The sequence below is a fragment of the Pipistrellus hanaki genome (assembly GCF_964339955.1).
Source record: "Pipistrellus hanaki genome assembly, chromosome: 2".
NCBI lineage: Eukaryota > Metazoa > Chordata > Mammalia > Chiroptera > Vespertilionidae > Pipistrellus > Pipistrellus hanaki.
In genome coordinates, this window is record NC_140504.1 from 185,624,290 (window position 1) to 185,641,964 (window position 17,675).

The window sequence follows — 17,675 nt, forward strand, 5'->3', positions numbered from 1 at the left end:
CTTATGCAGAGTCTCAAACGCGTCCATACAGCATATTTCCCGGAATACAACATTTGAATGAAAAGTGAACACGAAGTCCTTCATAAAGAGAAAAGGGCTCCACACAGGAGATGGGTTTGTGGTCCTGGATTCGGCGTGGGGCGGGGCCTAGAAAGGGGCGGGGTCTATAAGAGGGCGGGGCCTGGGCCGCCGGGGGCGGACGCCGGGGGCGGGGCCTGCGTCAAGTCGGCGACGTAGCCCCGCCCCCGGCGTTGGCGCGAGATCCGAACCTTGGTGGAGGCGGTGGCGGCGGCTGTTCCTGAGGCGGCCGGCGCCGGACCCTGCGTGAGGCGAGCGAGGCCTCCTCAGCGGCCATGAGGCGCTCGGGCCCCGAGGAGGAGGCCTGCGGCGTGTGGCTGGACGCGGCGGCGCTGAAGAGGCGGAGAGTGCAGGTGGGTGGCGGGGAGCGGGGACGGACGCTTCGGGGGGCTCGGGAGTGGATGGAGGTCAAGTCGGGGACTGAGAAGGAAACGGCTTTGGGAATTCGAAGGCGAGAGGGAGCGACGTCTGAGGAAGGGTGAACAGCGGAGTTTGGGGAGGGCGGGGGAAAGGGGCGCGGAAGGAAGGCAGACTGGAGGGATGAGGAGACACTGGGACCGCAGGGTTCGGGGTGGGGCGGCTCCTCAGGAGCTCGGGGCGCTGCGAGGCGGCAGGAGGAGGGGCTGGGTGGAGGGCAGAGGGGGCCGAGGCGGGGGGGCCCTGAATGTCAACATTAAAAATGAAAGGAAAAGGGAAAAAGAAAAGGCCGAAGTATTGGGAAGCTCAGCTTGCAGGCGGTCTACCTGAGAGAACCTGGAACTTCCAGGGGGGAAATGGAGGAGACGGGGAAGGGAGCTGGCCTCGTGCTTAGTGACACCCCCCCCCCCCCCCCCCCCCGGATCCAAACTCGGTGTGATGTGCACCATCACCCTGTGGGGGTGAGGAGCCTGAGGGGTGACTCCCCGGTGCACCCAGCCAGGGAGGGTTGGAAATCACCCCCAGGTTTGTCACATTTCAATATTCAATTGTATATTGAATATTGGAACAAAAGTATGAGATGGTCTCTAATGCTTATGGAGCATTTTATGCTGGGCATTGTGCTAAGTGTTTCAGATACGTTATCTTGTTTGATGCAGCTCTCTGCGGCAGGGAGAATAATGGTACCCGTTTTATACATGAAAACTGAGGCTCTTAACACCCGAAAGGCAGGATTCTGGCTCTAAAGTGGCTTACAGTTTAAGGGGAAGAAAAGGGATGCACTTTGCTGAAGAATCACGTGACTTATTAATGGTGGTAGGTATGCACAAAAACACAGTGATGTAGATACCGCCATTGTCTTTTTTTAAAGACGAAAAAAATTGAGGCATAAGTTTAGAAATGTTCCTACGTCAGCCCGTCAGCCCGGTGCTGACTGCTACAGAGGCCCGTGTTCTTATTCTCCACAAGGCAGAATACGGCCCAGGTGAGTGGAATCAAGGGAAACGTGATTTTGGAGGCAAGAGAGATGATCACCATTTGGGATTAACAAGGAAGATTAAGAGCAGGTAGAAAGGGATTTGAGATTAGCCACGTGTGCTGAATTTGGGTAGTTTGGATAATAGTCTCCAGACCAGGTGGTTAACCTAATTGAAATCATGAACGACAGTCTTGTCTTTGGGTGGCCACAGCTTGCTTGAGTAAAAATTGAGTATTGTTAAAAAAAGAAAAAAAAAGAAAAAACACCTTTTACAGCCCAGCGGGTGTTGCTCAGTGGTTGAACATTGACCAGGAGGTCACAGTTCGATTCTCCCATCCAGGCACATGTTTGGGTTGCATGCCCAAGTTGTGGGCTGGATCCCCAGTAGGGGGTGTGTAGGAGGTAGAGGATTTTTTCTCATTATTGTTGTTTCAGTCTCTCCGAATTCAATACAAACAAAAAAGCCCAGCCAGCAATGCTCAGTGGTTGGGTGTGGACCTATGAACCAGAAGGTCACCAGTTCAATTCCTGGACGGGGCACATGTCCCGGTTGTGGGTTTGATCCCCGGTGTGGGAGGCAGCCAATCAATGATTCTCATCATTAATGTTGTTCTCTCTCTCCATTCCTCTCTGAAATCAATAAAAATATTTTTTTAAAAAGAGGAAAAGAAACAAACACCAAACACATCTTACAACTAAAGCCATTTCTTGAAAAGTAACAAATGAGCCACCTGCTCCTTTAATTTTTTTTTTTTTAAACTTAATGTTTTGGGGATAGATAATACAGTCATGTGGCACATAATTTAAATATATTTTATTGATTTTTTTTTACAGAGAGGAAAAGAGAGGGTCAGAGAGCTAGAAACATCGATGAGAGAATCATCGATCAGCTGCCTCTTGCACACCCCCCACTGGGGATGTGCCCACAACCAAGGAACATGCCCTTGACCGAAATGGAACCCGGGACCTTTCAGTCCACAGGCTGATGCTCTATCCACTGAGCCAAACCGGTTTCGGCATGTGGCGAATAATTTAAAATGTATAGGACATACAGTAAAATATCTCCCTAATAGTCCTAACCATCCTTCCCCATCTCGGAGGCCACGACTTTCTTATGTATCTTTCTAGAGTTATTCTGTTTCTAACTCTCTGTCCCTCTCTCTTCCTCTCTGTAAAAAATCAATAAAATATATTTATTCTCTGTTTCTCTGACTTTAAGCCTTCTAGCCATAGCAAAGTACTGAAGGTTCCCTTTTACACAATGTAGAAACCTGCTGCTTCCTAAAGTAGCTATGAAATAATCATAGGTTTGAGGTGTTTTTTTTTTTTTAATATATTGATTTGGGAGGAAAGGAAAGGGAGAGATAGAAACATCAGTGATAAGAGAGAATAATAATAATAATTATTATTATTATTATTTTAAAAATATATTTTATTGATTTTTTACAGAGAGGAAGAGAGAGGGACAGAGAGTTAGAAACATTGATGAGAGAGAATCATCCATCAGCTGCCTCCTGCACATCCCCTACTGGATGTGCCCGCAACCAGGGTACATGCCCTTGACCGGAATCGAACCCTGGACCCTTCAGTCCGCAGGCCGACACTCTATCCACTGAGCCAAACTGGTTTCGGCATAAGAGAATTATTGATCAGCTGCCACCTGCACACCCCCTTCTGGGGACCGAACCCTGGGCATGTGCTCTGGAAATTGAATTGTGACCTGGTTCATAGGTCGACATTCAACCACTGAGCTGAGCTGGCTAGGGTAGGATTTCTTTACATAATGTATTTTGTCTATTAATCCCTTATCAGATAATATGATTTGCAAATATTTCCCCCATTCTATATGTTGTCTTTTCACTTTCTTGATAGTGTCCTTTGAGGCACAAAAGATTTTTACTTTTGATAAATTCCTATTTATTTTTTTCTTTTGTTGCCTTTTATTGAAAAGACTCAATTTACCATTGAATCTTCTGTGAGGGTTTATTTCTGGGCTCCTTCAACTATCAGTTTCTAGATTACTTTGGTAATTTGTTAGATTACCTTGAGAGGAAACATTCACAATTTCAGTGACTGTACCCTTTCATCCTATCTGTTTTGGACCTTACGTGTGACATCAGTTTTACAGTTACAGGAGCTCATCTTAGGCTTGCTCACAGTATTAGAAAAGCCTTAATGTTTTCTGACAATGTTGTTGTTGAAAATGTAATGAGTAGGTATATATAAAACAGAAACAGGAATGTATCCTTCCTATATATCCATCCTCTTTGTAAAAATATTTTTTGAATTGAGTACTTCCTATATTAAGCTAGTTGTGTGGAGGATAGAAGGAAAAGTGAGTCAAATGTTGATCCTAGGGTTTTGTAGGAGAAGTCTTGAAATATCAAGTGATAAATGTCAAGTTCAAAAGAGGAAGAGGTCACATATGGCTGTAGGAATCAGAAATGTTTGGGGGTGAGCTGTAGAATATATAGCATTTCAGAGCTGGGTGTAAAAAAGGCCCATCTGTGTGAAGCACAAAAGTGAGGAAGGTGGAGGCCATAATAGGGACTGGCATCTAGCTGAGCATTATGATGCAAGGTGCATGAAGGGTTTTTGGTAATGGAGGAAAAGGTAAAAAACTGGAATATGAATGTGTGCAGTCTGAGAGTCCACCCTTTATGCTATAGGTAGCAGAGAAACTATTGACAGAACAATGTGATGGTATGATCACAGTTGTTCTTTAAGAAGATTGATCTATATATGGGACTGATTGAACAGGCAGTGAATTTGAACCTGACCAGCTAAGAGATTGTTGTAATAGTCTAGGACAGTGGTCGGCAAACTGGCTTGCAAGCCACATGTGGCTCTTTGGCCCCTTGAATGTGGCTCTTTCACAAAATACTATGTGCGGGTGTGCACTTACAGTGCGCAGAAGTTGGTTTTCGGCTCTCCAAAGAAATTTCAATTGTACTGTTGATATTTGGCTCTGTTGACTAATGAGTTTGTCGACCACTGATCTAGGACTAGGCAAGAGTTTATGAAATCCTGAACTAGGGTAGGGTGTTAACTTGTTTTATATTTCTAGAGATGATGAGAATCTGATAGCTTTTCTTGGTTAGACTCCTTAAATAATTTTCCTTATTAGATAGCACATCCTTTCAGCCTGACTTGATGAGGCATGATAGTTACTGGTTGGAAAAGGTTTTTGTTCAAAATGTCATCAAATTAATGCTATAAGAGACTAAGGAGGAAGGGGGGGACTTGGTGATGGTGCTGTTAGTGACTAGAAGCAGAAGAAATCAGTATGAGCCCTGGGAAGCATAAAGGCCGTAGAATGGCAAAAAGAGTAAAATACACACATCCATATATTTCACAGCTATGTTAGTTTATATGGAAGTGAGACTTCATACATAAAATCAAGACCAGAGTGACCATTATGAAAAAGAAGTTGGATCAAATTATGTACTAGACTTGTACTGAAGGCCACATGAATCATAAAGGAATTAAATTGGTTTGAAAGCAGTACTTGAAGACACACAGTTTAAATAATCAGAAGAGAAAAAGATAGAATGAAGGCTAAACTGAATTTAAATTCTGTGGAAGAATAAAACATTTTCTAACAATAAGAGGAGTGAAGTATATGATCTCAGATCTGCTTTGATACTCTGAGTACTTAGTATATTAAGCTAGTTGAGAAGTCTTGAAATATCAAGTGATAAATGTCAAGTTCAAAAGAGGAAGTATAAGAAAGTGTCACAGTTTGGGGATGATTTGCAGCCAAGAAATAAAAAAATAAAAAGCATCACTCTCTCTAAGAAGATAGCACAGATGATACTTATAAGAAGAGCAGGAGCTCTGTCATTGTAGGAAGTCAGTTTCTCCTTCCACTACTCCGAAAGAAGAAAACTTGATGGGACCATGCATGTGATATAACAAAGAACTAGAGATTCTTTGATTTGGAGGGAATATGTTCCTTGAGATTGTATTGTTTAGGGCATTCTTATAGTGTAAGGATTGTCAATACCTAGGTTATGGCTCACCAAGGGGGTTTGATCCTGAAGGAACCCTATGTCTATTAGGCATAGGGTATACACTAAGGCTGCCTTTGTTTTGAGGTGGGGGATAATCTACTGAGGGACTTGGAACCTGGGCCCCTCTCAGTTCCAGATGACCTGTTCTTACTCAGTCTTAACATTCCATTGAGATAAATGTGGATCCTTCAAAGAAATATACAATTGGGGCAACATCACTCAGGACATCATTCTGACCTAAGGAATAAGCGTCTCATTTACTTCTGCTAAGTATGGTCATGTTGGTGAAAAGCTTTATTCCTAGATTAGAGGCCTGGTGCATGAAACTTCATGCACTGGAGAGGGGTCCCTCAGCCCAGTCTGTCCCCTCTCACAGTCTGGGAGCCCTCGGGTGGGAGGCAACCCGGTGATCAGGGGAAGGTGACACCTCCATCACACCTCTGCTGCTGCCACTGCTGGCAGCACAAGCCTTGGCCAGCCCTGGTTACCTGAGCCTCGGGCGGCCGTGAGTGGCTGGGCAGCTGCCATCCGAGACTTGCCTGTGCCTCAGGCGTCAGCTGCCATCCAAGGCTTGCTTACACTGTGGGCTGGCCCTGGGTTGGGTGGGCAGCTGCCATCTGAGGCTTGCCTGTGCCTCGGGCTGGCTCTGGGTGGCTGTGGGGCTGAGGAGACTGGGCGCCGCCATATTTGAGGGCGTGGCAGTCAGCATATTCCTGCCTTATTGGCTGTGGGCACTGCCATCTTTGTGAGGGTGTGATGGTCAATTAGCATATTCACTCTTTATTAGATAGAATAAGAGAATCATTGATTAGCTGCCTTCTGCCTCTGCCTTGTTTTTGGAATTTTAATTATATGTATACTTGATACACCATAGATCATTAAAACTTTTATTCTTTTCAGTTTTTTTTTTTCCCTCTTCATTTTGAATAGTTTATATTGTCTTCAGGTTCACTGCTATTGTATTTTGTTCAGTAATCTCTAACCTTTGAGCATATTTATAGTAAACTAGGGGCCAAGTGCACGAATTTGCGCACCTTGAAAGGAACTATGGGCCTCAAGGTTGAGGTGGACACAGGGGCGGGTCTCAGCCCATCCTCCACACTCCTGCTCAGTCCCTCCTGCTGCAGCCTCCAGTGGGCAGCCCTGCTCTGCCACCACTGCTCCCACGTGCTGATGTCACCAGCCCAATCACACCTGCTGATGGCACGGAGCAATTGGGGCTGGTGCCTGCAACAGGTACAATATAAGCTTATACTCCCCCGATTGCCCTTCAGGAGCAGAGGGAGGTGGAGAAGCCCTGAGGGGCAATTGGGGCCTACGGGTGCTGCTTGCAGCCAAGGCTCGCACCCACTGATGGCGCCGAGCAATTGGGGCCAGCACTGGGCACCGGCAGTGGGGCCTGTGCTGGCAGCAGGTGCGAGTGCCCGGTGGGACTGCGGAGTGGAGGAGCAAATAATTTTGATAGCGACCAGCCCTGCCTTGATCTGGCGCCCCCACTCACCTGCTCCACCATCCATCCCGCCACGGGCAATGCTTGCCATGTTCTGCACATGTGCCCTCTGGTAGCACACATCATAGTGATTGGTTGTTCCACTGTTCTATTTGCGTGTGTGTATGTGTGTGTACACACACACACACACACACATATATATGTTTTAAGGTTTATTTGCTAATTCTGTCATCCTTGGGTCTGCTTCTATTAACTGATTTCTCCTCACCCCAAATTGTGGATATTTTCCTGTGACTTCATATATCTAATAATTTTTTTTTTTGTATGCTAGCATCTTCAGTGCTACATTTTTAGCTATTTAGATTTTGTTGTCTTTAAAGAACACTGAAACTTGTTTAGGTAGGTAGTTACTTGCTAATCAGCTTGCTACTGTAAATGCTTGTTTTTAAGCTTTGTTAAGGCTGTTTTGGAATAGCTTTTGCTCTGGCTAGTTTAGCTCTAAAGCTAGGAGTGATCCTTCTGAGAACTCTGCCTAATTCAAGGAGGTCCCTCTACTCTGTCTATAAACTATTTCAGACCTGTGTGAGCTCTGGGAATTACTCAATTTGCAATCCTGGCATTTGTCTGGCCCCGTAGGTTGTCACCTAACACATGTGTAGGTTAGTATTTCAATAATAGACTCAAGGGATCATCTCTACATAGATTTTTGGATGTATTTCTCAGTGCTACAAATCCCAGCCACCTCAGCTTCCTCAGATTCTAATCTCAATTTACTCTATTCATCAAGCGAGATATAATGCTCTGCCACTCTATATACATGGTAGACGGGCAAGTTCTTCCAAACAGAAAACTAGGGTGGTCACAGGGCTCACCTTATTTGTTTTCCTTCTTAAAAATCCTTTTCAGGGATCACAGTCCTGCACTGTATATTACCCATTGCCTAAAACCAGTTGTTTCTTGTAACTTATCCAGATTTCTAGTTTTGTATGGGAAAGTTCTGCCAAAACCAGTTTAGCTCAGTGGATAGAATGTCAGCCTGCGGATTGAAAGATCCCAGGTTCGATTCCAGTCAAGGGCATGTACCTTGGTTGCGGGCACATCCCCAGTAGGGGGTGTGCAGGAGGCAGCAATTTGGTATTTCTCTCTCATCGATGTTTCTAACTTTCTCTCTCTCCCTTCCTCTCTGTAAAAAGTCCCCTCAACAAATCCTGTTTGTTTAGTCAACCTGATTTCCATGAGGAAGCAAAATGATTGGGCTATAGTTGGAATTGGTGATTCCTGAGAAAAACACACCATCAGTATTGCAAGAAATGATGGAAGATGGCCGAAACTGGTTTGGCTCAGTGGTAGAGCGTAGGTCTGTGGACTGAAAGGTCCCGGGTTCGATTCCGGTCAAGGGCATTTATGTTGGCTGTGGGCATATCCCCAGTGGGGGATGTGCAGGAGGCGACTGGTCGATGTTTCTCTCTCATCGACGTTTCTGGCTCTTTATCTCTCTCCCTTCCTCTCTGTAAAAAAATCAAAATATATATTTTTAAAAATGATAGAAGATGATATACAGCAAAAGCTATCTAGGAAATAGGATCTGAGGGGAGTCCAAAGGGTCCATCAGGGGGTCACTGGTGTTTACTGAATTTCTCCTGACTGGCAACTGTTTTTGGTATTAATAATTTCTATTCTTTTTCTCCTAATTTTCAGACACATTTAATCGAGTCAAGCACCAAAATGCTAACACTCTTGCCTAGAGAGAGAAAGGCTCCTCAAAGAACTCCACCTGCAGGCGTTCGGCAGGCCAGCATTGCTTCCTTCTTCACCTTGCAATCAGGTATGGTGACCTGCCTGGGAGCACCCAGGGAGCAATAAGGAGCGCATTCATTTTTTTTTTCATGCCGGAACATTTTTAAGTGACACCAGTGCTTAGTTCTCTTATTAGAAGAGGTTATAAAACAAAATCGCCTTCTGAAAAGCAATATATACATGCTTTTACAAACATACTTTTCTGTTTCTGTTTTGCTCAGTCTAATGTTAAGTATTTGTATTCCCTGTCAGAGCAGTGAGAAAGGGTATACTAGGGAGTTGAGGGTATATAGGGGAGCTGACCTTTAGTTAGGTGTATGTCTTGGATTGGCCACAAGTAGTCTGCATGATTAATTGATAATTGATATATATATATTTTTAATCACATTTTTTAAAAACATATTTTATTGATTTTCTTACAGAGAGGAAGGGAGAGAGATAGAGAGCTAGAAACATCGATGAGAGAGAAACCGTTGAGCCAAACCGGTTTCGGCTGATAATTGATATTTTTGTATGAAGCATCTCAAATTAGTCAAGGTTCAACAATGTTTTTTTCCTAGGAAGGTTTGCATTGCCCTAGCTGGTTTGACTCGGTGGATAGAGCGTTGGTCTGCGGACTGAAGGGTACCAGGTTGGATTCTGGTCAGGGGTACATGTCTAGGTTTCGGGCTCGATTCCCAGTGTGGGGCATGCAGAGGGCAGCTGATCAGTGATTCTCTCTCAGTATTGATGTTTCTATCTCTCTCCCCCTCTCCCTTCCTCTCTGAAATCAATAAAAATATTTTTTAAAAAGGTTTGCATAGCCGAAACCGGTTTGGCTCAGCAGATAGAGCTTCAGCCTGCGGACTGAAAGGTCCCGGTTCGATTCCAGTCAAGGGCATGTACCTTGGTTGTGGGCATATCCCCAGTGGGGGTGTGTGCAGGAGGCAGCTGATTGGTGTTTCTCTCTCATCGATGTTTCTGACTCTCTGTTCCTCTCTCTTCCTCTCTGTAAAAAATCAATAAAATATATTAAAAAACAAAACAAAACACAAAAACAACAACACAAAACAATTAAAAATATTAAAAAAAAAAAAAAAAAAAAGGTTTGCATAAAGTTGGATTGTGTCTCAACATCCTTTGACGGCTCTTTGCCTCCATGTCCCACTTCAGGGGACCAGCTGACTCAGAGCAGGCTAGGGCTTACCGAGCAAGGTTCCTGCCAGGTGAAAGGAGGGCTCTAATTCTTGGTGCGGTACCCAGGATTGCTTTGCATAAACTTTCAGAATGCACTCTCCATACCTCAAACAAAAACTTAAGCTTTTTTGCTTTAACAAAGACAGGCTTTTAAAAATAAATAAATAAATAAATAACACTTTGCACTTCAAATTGTAAAATTCTGGTATATTCTGTTTATATAGAATTCTTAGGCAAAATAGACCAATCTTTTACAAAACAGTTTCTGCAATGTGATTATTAAAGAAATCAGTAACACAAACTTCACATATGAAAACTAAGCTGGAAAAGTGGTCTGATTATGTCATGTTTGACTATTATGGAGCTCATGGGAAGCATCTATATGAGTAGGGGATATATTAGATCTGTGTTTTAGAAAGATCATTCAGGCAAGAATAGAGATTGAAAGCTGGAAGCTCAGTGACAAGGGATGTGAAGAGTAAGACCCCTGCACAAGGTAGTGATAATAGCCGATACTGATTTCAGAAAGAACCAGCTAAATCCTGCTCAGGGCAGAGTTTTCCTGTAGAATAATATTTGTCCATGTCTGTTTCACTAGGAAAGAAAAATGGTGATCAGAGGAGTGTCTCATCATATATAGAAAGTCAGACCAACAGAGAGTCTAAGAAAGATGCAACCCAACTACCCCATCTGATCCAGGGCTTGGGCGACGATTGTGTGGCACCCCCTGTAGCCACTTCAACCCCTACAGACATCCAGGAAGCTGGACTTTCTCCACAGTCCCTCCAGGCTTCTGGCCACCACAGACTGGGAACCCCATTCTTGACTGGGCTGTCTTTGATCCAGCCTGAGACTAACATAGTCTGTGCTGGAGAGAGTCAAGACTCACTGACTTGTTCCTTCACCCAGGACTTGGAAAGTTCTTGCTTGCTGGACCAAAAGGAGGGAGATCAGGATTCTTCTTGGAAAAGGGAATGGCTTCATGGATCTAAGAAAAGGAATCATCAGGGTATGGACAGACGCAGTAAACCACCTGGGGGCAAGGGCCAACAGCCCTTGAACAAGCCTAAATTGGAAAAGGTGTCTGCCAAAGAAAATAGGCAGGCTCCTGTCCACTTTCAAACTTACAGGGAGTCCTGGAGTGGAGAAAACACAGTAGTGAAACAAAGATCTGGTTCTGTTCCTGTGGTCTCCTGGGACAGTGAAAAGAATGACAGGGACTCCTGGAGTCAGCTTTTCACTGAGGATTCTCAGGGCCAGCGGGTCATTGCTCACAACTTCAGAGTTCCTTTCCAAGAGGTAACCAACAATAGGAATCAGGATTTAGGGCAGTTTCCTAACAGCGCTTGGGCTCGATGCGAGGATAGGCTCACTCAGTTAAACCTGCAGCCTGATTTGCTCTTTACCCAGGACTCTGAAGGTAACCAAGTTATCAGGCACCAAGTCTAAATATCTTTGAAGGTTTGGTCTTAAAAATACTTGGGGAGGTATGGAATGAAGCTATTGTTGAACATTTTGTGTAAATAAAGCCAGTGGTGATACCTGTTGAGACAGTGTGGTTGGCATCATGCCTTTTCCTGAAGAACAGGTGGCTAGTAAATTCCTTGTCTGAATTCAGTGAGCACTGAGGAGGCAGGGGAGGAATTCCTATCTATCTCCACTAAAGGGACTATTACTCAAGCAACTCTTTTCTCTTTCAGATGCCTAACTGGGACATTGCTTCTTAGAGATATGCATACTTTTAATCTCTGGTTGTAATCATACTTACTCAACCTAAGTTTGGGACCACTAATTCCTAACACTTTTTTGAGTGGTAAATAGGAGCAGGGGGGGAGAGAGGTAGAAGGTAGAATTGTAGCCGAAACCGGTTTGGCTCAATGGATAGAGCGTCGGCTTGGGGACTGAAAGGTCCCAGGTTCGATTCCAGTCAAGGGCATGTACCTTGGTTGCGGGCATATCCCCAGTAGGGGGTGTGCAAGAGGCAGCTGATGGATGACTCTCTCTCATCGATGTTTCTAACTATCTCTCTCCCTTCCTCTCTGTACAAAATCAATAAAATATATATATATAAAAAAAAGGTAGAATTGTAGCAGTATTATTTTTTATTTTATTTTTGTGGTGACTTTACAGCATTTTAAAGTTATAGTCTGTTTCAACATCTCTCCCTTAAAAATCCTAAGCTATATAGCAATCCAGATGTGACTGTAACACTATTACAAAGTGGGTGAGAACTCCCTTTATAAAACTGAGTCCAAATAAATGACTGTTTACCAAGTGGCTCTTGTGGTAATTAAAACATTACTAGTTTTATTTTTGAAAAAGCAACCTTTTTGTAACAAATATTTCAGAGAGAGAGAGGAAATTCAATGATGACAGAATCATTGATTGGCTGCCTCCTGCACAACCCCTACTGGGGATTGAGCCTGAAATCTCTCAGCATGTGCCCTTGGCCAGAGTCGAACCTGAGACCCTTCAGTCTGCAGACTGACGCTCTGTCCACTGAGCTAACCCAGCTAGGGTGAAAAAGCAACTTTTTAATATTAGATGCTGTCACTGCAGTAGGTCTGAACTAAACAGTCTAATTTGACCTTTGTTCTATCCAAGACTTTATCCATCAGGTCGCAGTTCTCTGTGATGCAGGTGGGCAAGCTTACAAGAGCTTGGGGCAAAATCTCTACATTTAAAAAAAATAAAAGGCAGGACCTTATAAGGAAAGGGGGGGGGGAAGGAGTCAGAAGCTTGTTAATGAAAGTTCATATACTACAAAATTAATAGGAATCCTATACCATTAAGTACATCAGGTGATTATAACTCAGAGATGGACACAGCGAATGCAGTATCTTGCCAAATCCTTTAATGTCAGGTAGTACTTCAACCCAAACACACATGGGATACATACTGCAGGGAAAGGGACCTGAGGGCATCAGAGTCATGCATGGTGTGGATACAAACCTTGGCCCAATACAAAGAAGTCAAGGGCCTCAAAGAAAGATGATATTCTCTTTCCCCTCCCCATTTCTGTTTCCTACTGGGCTTGAACTAAAGTCCACAGAAGAGCAAGAGTTCAGTCAGCGGAACCAATGAGGCCCCAAGGCCTTGGAGGGTAGATTTGGTTGTACGGTATTACAAAATATATTTAAGAAAAAAACAGCCCAGGCCTCCCAGAAGCAGCCCGAATGCCAGCTGGTCCAGAGGGCCGACCTCTACATCTAGGTGTTAGACACGGGCAGAGGGTGATTGCTGGGCACTGGTGTTGGTTTGTGATGGAGCAGCGTAAGATTTTTCTTGCCCTGTGAACATGTACATAAACACTGGTAGCTCTCTGCTGCAAGAAAGCTGCTACGAGGAAGTGACAGCTGGGCACAAAGTGTCCGGTAAGACCAGTTATAGGGTCTTATGCAGTGAAGTAAGTCATTCAGGACCTATTTTCACACAGGGGCAAGGAAAAACCAGAAACTTCTAGCTCAGCCTTTAGACCGAAACATCCCAATCTATACATTTACCTGTAATGTGTCTCAGCTCACAATAGGCCTTAGCTCCTGCAAAGGTCTGAAGTATGGGAAACAATCCAGTTCTTTTCTTTCAGTCCAGGCTCTAGCTTTCGGGAAGACTATTGCAGAAAACTTCTAATGCAGAGACAAACATCTGCGGTGAGGAAGGCAGCTACTGAAGGAATTCCAAGAGCAGGAGACTGAGTGTGCAGAGCTGAGTGCTGTCAGTTTCCTTTTCTAGTGAAATCTTCTTCCTTCAGAGCAAACTTCCTTCTGAGAACCTCAGAGATAAGGATGGCAGGGTCCTCTTCCTTCAGTAAACTCCGGTTCCTAGAGACATAATAATAGCTTAATTATTAATAATTTAATAATTTGAGTACTTGCTCTGTGTTGGGCAGTGTTCCATGTCTTTGAATACGATCTCAATACTAGTCTAACATTTGGTTGGATTAGATCACCCCAACAAATGTGTTACTCCTCAAAAGTGTTAATTCTCAACATTCTTATGAGGTTAGGTGCTATTACAGTCCTCTTTTACAAACAAACTGAAGCACAGAAAGGTTATAGTTTCCCCAAAGCTATTAAGTCAGTCAGTGGTGAATCCAGAGTCCAAAAGCAAGCCTCACTGGTTGTAAATCTCATTTCTTAACTAGAATGCTTTACTATTTCGAGATGGTTATAAAATGTGGACAAAGTAAAGGACCATCAACTATAATAGTTAGAATTGATTGTGATGGCAAAGATTCTGCTCCCACCTTTGGTGCCATGTTTTCTTAGTAACATTTCCCCAGATCAGCAGATGAAGTGACATGCCTCTTGTCCATTTTGATCTTTATTCGTTCCAGGGAAATGGTGTTCAGAAAGTTTCCTACTATTCTGTCTCCCCATCAAGGGGTCAGTGAGCTTTTTAAAATGAGATCTAGAATTTATAATAAAATGTTCGCATAAGGGACTTGTGGGAACAAAACCCACTCCCAAGTTGATGTAGGTTCAAATTACCTGACACATCATAAAAGTATATTCTAGATATCTGGAAAATAGTTGCTTGAAATCCTGGTGGACTTATATCCACGTTCATATATCCTCATGAAGTTCTGCTAGATATAAGGGTCAAGATCCCAGGACACAAGTGGGAAGAGGGGCTTGGATCTAATATGGGACAAAACGCAAGTAAAAAAGTTTGGGAGTCAATATCCAGAAGAGGACTCGGCAGCTCCAGAGTAGCAGCTGAATTTGGGAATGCAGGAGACCGAAGAACTGTGGGTATGACCAAGACCGACCTAGGGCCAGAGAAGGAACGTGAAAGTGACTTCCCTAAAGGATCGACTACTAGGAAGCAAGGAGGGAGTGACAGCCTTGTCTGGTTTTCAGACAGAAATGGGCAGACACAAAAAGGGGTCCTTGCACAAGGTGAGCAACCTTCCCTTCAACAGGAACTTGGGAGAGAGCCCTCTTCTCTCACAAGAGCTTTTAATCTACATTAACAAATAACACTGCACATCTTGGCCTTTGAGGTCTGGATGTCAAACTTAATGTTTTAAAGCCCAGAAAACTGCAAATAAGCTCCTTTGATGTGTCTCATGCAGGTTCTCAGACCCCACTGAACACTGCAAGGTGGTCACTCCCTCCAATATGAGCAATTCTGATGGGCAGCCAGGTTTAGGGATTTCTCAAAAAATCCTTGTTCTCAAGTCTCTGAAATTGCAGGGTTAGTAACAGACCACTGTTTCAAAGCAGAAACTCCCAACTTTATGAAATTCTTCCACCAAAAAAGTCTACCAATTTGAGATACTAAAGTAATTATTAGTCAACCCAACTTTAAAGAGTGGGATATGGGGACATTTATTAGCCATATGGTAAAGTCCCGGGGACAGAAGTGAGATTAGATGAACCCTGTAAAATTCCTATTTGTCTAACATTTGGTTGGGTTAGATCACCCCAACAATGTAAAGTGTTACTCCTCAAACTGGGGCCCCAGGCATTAGCAAGCAGGAGCAAAGTTTGTGAATGAAGTTAACACATGGCAACTACTGAGGACTTGCTATGTAATAGATCATTAGCCACAGGTAACTAAAATAGTGAATAGATCACTAGAGCTAATTATCAAATACTTACAGATCTTGACTCTGTTTCATCCGGTGAAAGTCCTTCAGGATCCCCATCATATCTGCAAAGCTGCTGGCCTTGGACAGAGAGACACAGTCATCCTCTTCAGATGAGCTGCAGGTAGCTTTGTGTTCCGGTTTGCAACATTCAGGGCTGGCAGAACAAAGCAGGGGGACTGATGGAAGCTCGGGGACTTCTACCTCAGTCTCCTCAGTGATGTCACTAATGACAAAGGAAGTTGTAGAGTGGAATGAGGATCCAAAACAAGGTAAGGGAGAAGAGACATTTGAACTTCCTGGAGATAAGAAATCTGGCGTTAATGAAGCCGAAGCTGAAAGAGAAAACAATAGGCATGGATGGACACGGGGGCTAGAGTACAGCAGTAATATCTTCTGCTCACAAGCACTGCCTATCAAATATTTCCTGGGCTGACACCATGACATCCCAGAAGAGCCAGGTGGTTTCTGTAAGCTGGAGGAAGGTTCCTCCACTGCGCCTCCCTCCTGGGATTTTAAGATGTAGAAGCAGGGCTCTTCCATGTTCCAGGAGAGCACAGCACCTCCCACCCTCACCCCATAAGACCCTGTCTCCTAAGAGCTCCCATTCTGCAGTGAGCTCTGCAGTAGCAGCCTGCTTAGACTGAAACAATGACAGGACCCAGCCTGAGTTTGTTCCTTTCTCTAAGGGGGCTCGTGCTCTGACTCCCCTCTTTAACTGCTGTCTGTGGCTGGAAGCATTCTGTAGGAATAGAATGGTGACCATCCTGGTTTCCCAAATTTTAACAAATTTCCTCGATTTTTAAGAAACACTCTAGGTTTTCATAAACTACTTGTCTCTTAGCTGCCAATATATGCAATTCCTCTATAAATATAAAAAAAAAAGATTTCAAAAAGAACACTAATTTTCATGTTCTACCACCTGGTAAGCTTTAGGAACTGACAACTCAACTAGAAGAAAAAAAAGGAATATGGTGATAAACCCTGAGCTGCTAGGGAGTGACACTTATTGGTATTTCATGCCACTAGTAAAGGCAGACTCCCATCCTTTTCTATTGTTCTGCCTTAGCTGCAGACAAAGTGGAAGGATGGAGAGGTGGTCTCTGATAAAGACAGGTGCTCAAAGGGGATGCTTATTTCTTAAATGGAAAAGGAAAGCTGCTGAGGGCTCCTGGAAGACACGATCTTAGAGACGCGTGGTAGAGGGTATTGGTTTTGTGGCCAAGGAAGAGAACCTGCTTGGGGTCACAGGCTAAGTGAAGATCTTGTTCCTGACCAAACTAGTCAAGCTCAAAATAACTGACAAAGACTAGCCAGGCCTCAGAGCAACCCGAGTCCTAGGTCCAAAACCCCCCGAACCAGGGACCATCCTTTTCTTTACCACTATCCTGTCCAAAGGCCAGGGGAAAAGGAACAGCCTCCTACCTGTATCAGCTGCCACTATCTTAGCAATCTGGCTGCGCAGGTGGCTCAGCTCATCCTGCAGCTCTGTGGTGCGGCTCAGGGCTGGCAGGGCTGGCTTCTTCAAGGCCAGGAGCCTCTCCTCGGACCCACGCAGGTTGGGCACTGAGGCATTGCGCTGCATGACAATCAGAGGGCTGGGCTTCCACGTGTGCCTCAGTGGGCGTGTATCGCTCCTGGACCAGGGAAAGACGGGTGTATCAGTGAGCTGTCCACTCCCCCTTCTAAAATTCCTTCAGCCACCCCTACAAGATTAACCGCCAGGTTCTGCTTCCAATCTGAACCCAGAGATCTCATTCCTATTGCCCTCAGCCTCTCACAAGCCCTCCCCCTGCTGCCTCACCGGGGCAGAAGCTCCCCATCCCCCAGCAGTCTGACCATTGCCTCAGCTACCTGACCCGGGCGTATGTCTCCTCTTCATCTGCAGCAATCCAGGCGATGTCAGCCAAAGTAGGGACTGGGGGCACATCTCTCAGACACAGATCAGAGACATTGGGCAGGGTCTATAGGGACGCAAAATTCACCAACAAACATGATGAGACAATCAATCTGGGCAAAACACATAGGAGGGCACCTAATTCAGCACTGGGGTGTCAGAAAGGCTTCTTGGGACCCCCCCCCCCCCCCCAATCCATGCCTACTGTTTTCTCTTTCAGAGGATGGAGAAGAGGGTTCCAGGTTGGAAACGGCTTAAACAAGCAGCCAAAAGCA

General features: G+C 44.5%; 2 protein-coding genes across 26 annotated transcripts in view; one reads left to right on the forward strand and one right to left on the reverse strand.

Annotated features, from left to right (window-relative positions):
- The first annotated feature begins 245 nt into the window (after positions 1 to 245).
- AUNIP (aurora kinase A and ninein interacting protein) lies at positions 246 to 12,094 on the forward strand. Of its 3 annotated transcripts, XR_014794204.1 has the most exons (4): positions 246 to 431; positions 8,636 to 8,762; positions 10,509 to 11,756; positions 11,989 to 12,094. XR_014794204.1 is itself a non-coding variant. In XM_084875066.1 (3 exons), exons 1-3 carry the CDS (start codon positions 354 to 356, stop codon positions 11,357 to 11,359), a joined length of 1,056 nt encoding a protein of 351 aa, XP_084731192.1. In that variant the 5' UTR covers positions 246 to 353; the 3' UTR covers positions 11,360 to 11,970. The 3 variants fall into 3 exon arrangements, 2 of the variants coding, with proteins under 2 accessions (XP_084731192.1, XP_084731193.1); XM_084875066.1 differs by lacking the exon at positions 11,989 to 12,094 and having other exon boundaries at positions 10,509 to 11,970; XM_084875067.1 differs by lacking the exons at positions 246 to 431; positions 11,989 to 12,094 and adding an exon at positions 1,379 to 1,480 and having other exon boundaries at positions 10,509 to 11,970.
- A 648-nt stretch (positions 12,095 to 12,742) lies between these two features.
- The window catches only part of MTFR1L (mitochondrial fission regulator 1 like), a 36,529-nt gene continuing 31,596 nt past the window's right edge, over positions 12,743 to 17,675 (reverse strand). For 16 of the 23 annotated variants that reach the window (XM_084875101.1, XM_084875096.1, XM_084875099.1 and 13 more), the window contains 4 exons: positions 17,358 to 17,467; positions 16,929 to 17,140; positions 15,517 to 15,838; positions 12,743 to 13,731 (listed from right to left, as the gene is read on the reverse strand). In XM_084875101.1, the coding sequence (XP_084731227.1) occupies positions 13,626 to 13,731; positions 15,517 to 15,838; positions 16,929 to 17,140; positions 17,358 to 17,467 (750 nt within the window). In that variant the 3' untranslated portion in view covers positions 12,743 to 13,625. The remainder of the gene's footprint in view (positions 13,732 to 15,516; positions 15,839 to 16,928; positions 17,141 to 17,357; positions 17,468 to 17,675) is intronic. The other 7 variants (XM_084875108.1, XM_084875103.1, XM_084875104.1 and 4 more) reach the window with 1 other exon arrangement.